Source organism: Fukomys damarensis, unplaced genomic scaffold (genome assembly GCF_012274545.1).
Source record: "Fukomys damarensis isolate Sample0158 unplaced genomic scaffold, DMR_v1.0_HiC HiC_scaffold_7, whole genome shotgun sequence".
Lineage (NCBI taxonomy): Eukaryota > Metazoa > Chordata > Mammalia > Rodentia > Bathyergidae > Fukomys > Fukomys damarensis.
This window is the reverse complement of record NW_022900919.1, coordinates 41,175,572-41,182,936: the sequence shown is the minus strand read 5'-3', so window position 1 is coordinate 41,182,936 and position 7,365 is coordinate 41,175,572. Positions and strand designations below refer to the sequence as shown.

Below are 7,365 nucleotides of genomic sequence, written 5' to 3'. Positions count from 1 at the left end.
CGAGCCCTTGTGCTTGCAAGGCAGGCGGTAAACCTCTGAGCTAAATCCCCCGCCCAACACAGGGCTTTGAACAGGACTCAAATGGTCAGACCCCAGCCGCTGCCAGCTCTCTGACAAGGACTGTTTTCCAAGTCCGGTTTCATTCTTTCTCCATCGCTGGGCCCTGAGCGCCTTCAGCAATGGAACCCAACGTATCCATCTCATGCTCTTCCTTGCATAGCCACAAGCCGGGGATCTCCCCACGGGGCACCAGGAGGCCTCTCTGGACACAGTCTGTCCCACACAGGAGGTGGTGCCCTAGCCTCACTGTGCTGATGTGTAAATGCTCTTGTGCAGATCCAGGTCTAATACACGGAGCCTTCCATGCATCCTGGAATTCAGCCTTTCTCCGCTGCTGCTTTTCCGATCCTCTGATTTTCTGGCACTCACACACTGGACAGAGATATACCACAGCCTGTGCAGCGTGGTGCGCCCAGCCCTGCGGCATCTTTCTCGCCTTCCTGTTCTCTCAAGAGGACCCCCGCCCACACCTGACACCCCTCCCGGGACGGTCCTGCCGTACAGGAAGCAGCACACGCCCGCATCCCTCCCTGGCCTCTGCTCACCCTCGCTCTGCTTGTGAGTGCTGAACAGCCGCTGGCCCTGCCGGCCCTCCCACCCGTGTCCTCTGCTCTCCCCACTCCTGTGACCTTGCAGAACAGCCCTTTGTTCAGCGGCAAGAGGAATCTGCAGCTTCGTCGACTCTGACCCAACCTCTTACCCAGTCCTCTGGGCAAAGCCCAGGAAGGGAAGAGAAAGCACAGGCAAGGGACTGAAATAAGGCATCCTGGACCAAGGGCACAGTGGACGGTACAGGATGGAGTGGTGGGCCGGCTGGGCTGTGACCTTGGGCCTATCCAGACCATGGCCTCCCAGTGCCAAGGAGCTGGACGAGAGGATTCTGGGGCCTCTCCCAGCTCTGGTCACCCCAAAGCTGAATTACACATCTCCCCTGGACAATGCCCTGGCCTCTGGGTAGTGAAATATTAGATTTTTCTTCTCTTCTTCATTTTGCAAATAATCCATACTAAGATTACACTATTGATCTACACTGTGTTGTGTGTGTGATTACAAGCACAAAAAGTTTGTGACTCTAAAAATATAGGGCCAGCCCTGGAGTGCATACCTGTAATCCCAGCACTCAGAAGGCTGAGGCTGGGCAAAAGGATTGTTGTGATTTCGAAGACAGGGAGACTCTGTCAAAAGAAAGAATGAAACAAAGAAGGAAAGGGAAGGAAGGAAGAGAAACATCTTTTTTAAAAGTGGGAAATAAAACAGCTCCATGTGGTTGTTCATGCCTATAATCTCAGCACCTAGGAGGCTGAGGCAGGAGGATTGCTGTGAGTTCCAGGTCAGTCTCAACTACACAGTGAGACCCTGTCTCAAAAAACCAAAGAGAGAGAGAGAGAGAGAGAGAGTGCCATTGAGAAGGAAATGAAACACTTTTTTAAAAAACTAAAAGCATAAGAGACAGAAGGCCAAGCTAGAGGCCTCAAGGCCATGGAGAGCTCTGCATCTCTGCAAAAGCACCCTCAGCTGTGGGGTTTTCCCACCTCCTAGCTAGGGTCTTTGTGAACTTCTGGCGCCACCTGCTGGTCATTTCAGAAACAACCTCTGAATTTGCAATTAGGGCTGATCAGCGGTGGGGTCAATTTTAGGATAAAGATTGCATTGTAGTTGCCCGCCCATCTCACCCTATTCTCACCTCCAGAGTTCACTTTCGATTTTGCTTGCAGTAAGGATCGTAACAGGAATATCTGAACCAGTCCCGGCTGTATAGGCTTCCTGGATGGTCACACAGTAACTGTGAGGCCGGAGCCCATGCACAGCTGGGGAACGGTCCCAGTTCTCCCCATGGATGGGCGAAGAGACACCTCGGAGCCCACTGTCGGCCCCACCCGCTGCATGGTGTCATTTGGCTCTGGCTCTGACTCTGGTCACATAGAGCTGTACGTCTTCTCACGAGGCCCAGGGCGGCCCACAGTGCTCACCCACTGCTTAGCTGGCTTTTCCTCCTGACCAGGAATGTGAGGCCCCTCTTCCCGATTGCGGGTCCCCCTGTAGGGCACGGTGGGCCAGGTACATGCTCCCCTTTCGGAGCTGACCCTTCCCCTGGGGCTGCCAGGAGCGGCCCATCTGTTGTGAGAGGCTGGTGGTGAGGAACAGAGCGGCGGCTGTGCCCAGCCAGGCTTTTTGAGCCCCTCTGCGGTGGACACAAGAATTTTCCAATTTTCTCAGGCCTTCTGAACGCCCAGATCCTCGCATGGTTTGTATCAGTCCAGGGTAAGGAGAAAGCCGACCTTCTCAGGATGAAGGAGGGGCCAGGAGCCCCTGATTGGTCCCGCCGGAAGGCAGGGCTGCAGGGAAGCCCCCTCCCCCGCACTCCTATATAGCTGGGCCGGCCTGGCTGCTGAGGCTGGACTGCAGGCCACAGCTTGGGCTCCCGGGCGCTCCCGGCCAGAGGACAGCCAGGTGGCCAGGTAGGTGGGGAAGCTAATCAGGTCTCCACTGCAAACTGAAACGGTGCCGTGACTGCATTCGGCCCGGGTCGGGTCCCCAGGGCAGGAACTTGCGACTGCTCACCTCAGCTGGTCTCCTGTGGCTATGCTTTGATGCGCTTTGATGCTATGATTTAGTACTAGTTTAAGGCTGGCTGCTTGGGAATGTGTTCTGCTTTTTAAGCCCTTGCCAGCCTAAACTAAGTTCTTTCTCAAGAACTCTGCGTTTTTATCTTTCGTTTTTAATTTGACTCACCAAGTCCTATTAGGTTATTACTCTCATTTAAGATTTCCCCTACCGGGCTAGGGATTGAGCTCAGTGGCTGTGCTGCCAGCTTTGCAAGCGCAGTGACCTGAGTTCCATCCCCAGCATGTCCCGCCAAGCGATATGGGCTGGTGACACGGCCTCTCTTTAGGAGACTAACGAGAACTTGCTCTTTGGAGGAAGCTGGTCTGAGCTCAGTGTGATCAGGGCAGAGCAGAGTGGGTGCCCATTCCCACCTAGGGGCAGAGACCAGGCAGTGCCCAGAAGCTCTGGCAACCCTAAGAGCAGGGGCTCTTTGCTGCCTTGCAGAGATGACTGGATGCCCCTTGTGCTGGGTTTTGCCCCTATTTATTTAGTTTTGTTTTTGTCTTTTGAGACAGGGTCTCACTACGTAGTTCAGGCTTTAGGCTAGCGGTGAACTCGCGGTGATCCTCCTGCCAGTCTCCCGGGTGCTAGAACTATAGGCGTGCGCCACCACCATGCCCAGTTCTTGCCCCTCTTTTTAGATGTAAGAGCCAGGGTCACACCAGAGCTGAACATTTTAGCCGACGGATATTAATCACCTTTGCGATGCTGCAGAAGGCATGGAGGGCATGTTGGGGGCTAAGCCAGGAACCTCTCGGCGTCCTCCAGCTCTGCCTCCACAGGCCCTGACTCTTTCCCTGGAAGACAGCTCAGACTGAACGCACTCAGCTACAGGGCGCTTCTGTGTCCAAAGGCCCAGGTGCTGGAATGCCCTGACGGTTGGCCCTGGGGGTGGATTCCCACAATGGCTATTGTTTCAGGAACCAAATCTGGCCTGCTCCCAGGAGGGGGTGGGAGTGACCAGGATGTCAGCGGGCGCTTGGGATCCTGGGGATCACCTTGAGCCAGGATCCCCTTGGAGTTCCCGGGACTCCTTACTTCCCCACATCTCATTTCCCTTGGGACTCAAGGATCTCCAACTTTGCTTGGTTTAGAATCCCTCGTGCCCCGCATCCCCTCCTGAAGTAAGGCTTGGCAGACGGGCACAGGGAGTGGTACCTGGAGTCAGCTCAGGTCACACAGAGCTGAGTGTAAATCTGCCACTGCTGCTGTTTTATAAAAGATAGGAGCAATACTGTATCTACCCCGTGTGAGAAGTTAGGCAGAGTGGACACAGCAGCTGCCACTGTGAGTGCCCAGCAGAGGGCGAATAGGGTGAGCAGGGGGACATTGTGCCCCAGGGGTGGGATTGCAAAAGACATCCCTAGGATATTTTGACCCCTTGACACAGGGGAAGGCTCAGTGGTAAAGCTCTTGCCTGGCATGCATGAGGCTTGGGTTGAATACCCAGTGCTGGGGGGAAAAAAAAAGCCAAGCATAATGGGACATACCTATAATCCTAGCAGTCTGGGAGGCTGAGGCAGGAGGGTTGCAAGTTTGACCCCAGCCCTGACAATTTAGCAACTTAGTGACACCCTCTCTCAAAAGAATGAAAGAAAGAGAGAGAGAGAGAGAGAGAGAGAGAGAGAGAGAGAGAGACAGAGAAATGGGGTGGGGTAGGGTCAGGAGGTCCAGGGATGTAGCCCAATGTAAAATCTGGGGTTTAGTCCAAGAAAAGAAAAACCCTTCTCACTTGGGTGGATCAAGGCAGCCGGGAGCCCAGTGGGGGATACTAACTGCCACCCATGTCTCCCTCAGACTCTGACACAATGAAGACGCCCCTGGGTGTGTGGGTGCTGGCCGTGGTCTGTGTCCTGCTCTTCTGCCACCTCTCCCCGGTCACGGCACGAGGCATAAAGCACAGGATCAAGTGGGGCCGGAAGCCTGCGCCCAGCCCACCGCAGCAGGTCACCGAGGCCCGAGTGGCCACAACCCGTCCAGGGTCCTTCATCAGGCAGGGCCGAAAGCTGGACATCGACTTCGGAGCCGAGGGCAACCGGTACTACGAGGCCAACTACTGGCAGTTCCCCGACGGCATCCACTACGACGGCTGCTCCGAGGCCAACGTGACCAGGGAGATGCTGGTCACCGGCTGCATCAACGCCACCCAGGCGGCCAACCAGGCAGAATTCTCCCGGGAGAAGCAGGACAACAGGATCTACCAGCGGGTCCTGTGGCGGCTGATCAAGGAGCTCTGCTCCGTCAAGCACTGTGATTTTTGGATGGAAAGGGGAGCGGGGTTCCGAGGCGCCGTGGACCAGCCGGTGATGCTCTGCCTGCTGGTCTTCGTGTGGGGCCTCGTGAAATAAGCTGGAAAGGAGGCTGGTAACCCCAGCAAGGAGCCGGTGAGCAGTCTGCAGAGTCACCCAGTTCCCCATCCACACCCACCCCTGTGTATCCTGAAGGTACCAAAGAACAGTGCCTTGTCAGCATCTCAGATATCACCCCCAGGATCTCCCCTGGCGTTTGGTGGGCGGTATTCCCATTAAACATATGAGGACACTGAGGCTCAGAGAGGTGAAACAGGTCACCAGAGTCGCACAGCTAGAAAGTGGCAGAGCTGGGACCCAAGCACAGCCTAGCCTGGTGTTTCCTGCTCTGCCCCATCCCGGGGCTGTCTCGTGGTTTCTCTTTGGCTCGCATGGCCCAGATCCAACCGGGTTTCTCTAGCAAAACAGATTGAGGGGCAAATGAAGGGACCTGACCAACTGCTGTGTACTTTGATATCTTGGTGCGTGGAAGTCTAGTTTCATCCGTGTAGTTAACTCAGACATAATAAAGAAATTGATCTAAAATGGAAAGGAGGTGAGGCAAAGGCTCAGAAGTCGACTGTGAAGGCGCAATGCCAAGCCGGTGCCCAGAGCAGGTGAAATTTGCAGCTGGATCTCTGGGGCGTTATGGAGCTCTGTTTCACAAAAGGGTCAGCTCTTGCTGCTCCCCTGCCAGCCATGGCCGGTGTACCAAGAAAAACATCTTTAAATGACGCGTCTGCTTTTAATGCTCCCCTAGCCCCGTGTGCAGGTTTTTACGTGCATTCACATGAGCAGTTTTAAAGATGCCTCCTGTACTTGGCGCTCTCCACAATTGCTGTCAGTCCTTCTGACACCACTTTGGCTTTGGCATAGGCTGCCATCTCTGTAAATCACTTCTCACCACAAAAAGATAACCGCTCACCAGAAGGGTTGGAAAGAAACGGAGTCTCTAGGGAAGCCCAATAAAGAATCTGTGTCTGTCGTAAGCAAGAGCTGATACAGCGCTTACTAGGTTCAAAGATGTTAAAAATATGAATCTCTTTTAAGTAAAACATGAATCCAGTGCTCTAAGATGCTCTAACACCGCGTGGGATCCTTGCAGAGGCCCCCCAGGGGTTGTTGAGCTGCTGTGAGATGGCAGCTGCTGGGCGCTATCAGTTCTCTTCCTAGTAGGACCTGTGCAGAGGAAAAGCGTGCGCTCCGGGGTAATTTATCTGCTGTTCAGAGCATGAGTACTGGCGCGGAGCCTCTTGTGCTGAGTCCCCCCTGCTCTCAGCTCTTCTCAAGGACACAACCTTGGAAGGTTTTAAGGAGGAAAGATGGAGAACATGGGCGGGGCAGACAGCCTCCCACCCCATCCCGCCCCAGACACCCGCTGGCCTCTGACAGCACGGAGGACCCTACGCTCCCCGCTCCCCTCTGCTTCCCCGGCCCTGCTAGTTCTTGATCTGAGTGCAAAGCCTGGAGCTTATGTCTTGCATCCAATTTCTAAAATAATAAGAATGCTAACAGGGGCTGGAGACTGAGCTGTGTGGGTCTGGCGCCTGCCTCGCAAGTGCAGGGACCCGAGTGCAATCCCCGATACCAAAGAAGAAAGAGAGAAGCAAATAAAGAAAAAGTACTAAGAGGGTGAGGCTGGCACTGGGACTGCTGTGAGCTGAATTAGAGGGGCACACACAGCAGTGCCAGCAAAAGGATTCACTGCTGGTGAGTTGGGTTTTTAAGATATAAGTCTTGTTTTAAGTAAGAATGCATCAAAACTACAATAGAAATCTAAAACAAAAACTGACTCCAACCTTGGCATCTAATTAAGAAGGTTTTCATTTCCCCTCCTACTCCTTATCCATCTGTATAAACAAATGCCTGAATTTTCTTTCGATAGTAACACAGGTGAGCTTTTAGCTTCCGTCATTCAAGACTTTGTGTCCATCTTCCTATGATTTTGGGTTTCTTGTTTCCCCATCCCACCCCCGCTTTCCACCTTGGGGTGTAGCCCCCCTTTTAAAATGCTCAGCTAACCTGTCCTTTTACTCTGCTGCGCGGTATCCCATGCTGCAGATATACCATGTTTGATTTCATCATTTCCTTGTTGCTGGACCTTCAGACTGTTCCCAGTCTCAGCCCCCTGCAAACAATAAACATCCTTATGTGTACAGTCTTGCAATCTTGTGTTTTTATTTCTGCAGAACAGACTTGCACGTGCAGAATTTATGGAGCAAAGCCTGTGTGTCATTGGAACTTTACTAGACGTGACTCAGTTATGTTCCCACATAGCTAAAGAAATTCTATTCCCCCCAGCAGTGAAAGAAAGGCCTGAATTCCAGGGGTTCCTATGTCATTTCAGTATGCAATGCCACCTTTTCCACAAATGTTGCTTAAGCATCATCTCTCCTTTGCAGACAACATA

At 53.4% G+C, this 7,365-nt stretch overlaps 1 protein-coding gene across 1 annotated transcript; it reads left to right on the top strand.

Annotated features, from left to right (window-relative positions):
• The first annotated feature begins 2,436 nt into the window (after positions 1 to 2,436).
• Prnd (prion like protein doppel) lies at positions 2,437 to 7,111 on the top strand. The gene is made up of 2 exons (XM_010607543.2): positions 2,437 to 2,519; positions 4,465 to 7,111. The coding sequence occupies exon 2, from the start codon at positions 4,476 to 4,478 to the stop codon at positions 5,013 to 5,015; it is 540 nt and encodes a 179-aa protein (XP_010605845.1). The 5' UTR covers positions 2,437 to 2,519; positions 4,465 to 4,475; the 3' UTR covers positions 5,016 to 7,111.
• The last annotated feature ends 254 nt before the right edge of the window (positions 7,112 to 7,365 follow it).

What these genes read in the sequence shown, in the direction of transcription:
- Prnd (XM_010607543.2), top strand. Translation starts at nt 4,476, where the DNA reads ATGAAGACGCCCCTGGGTGTGTGGGTGCTGGCCGTGGTCTGTGTCCTG.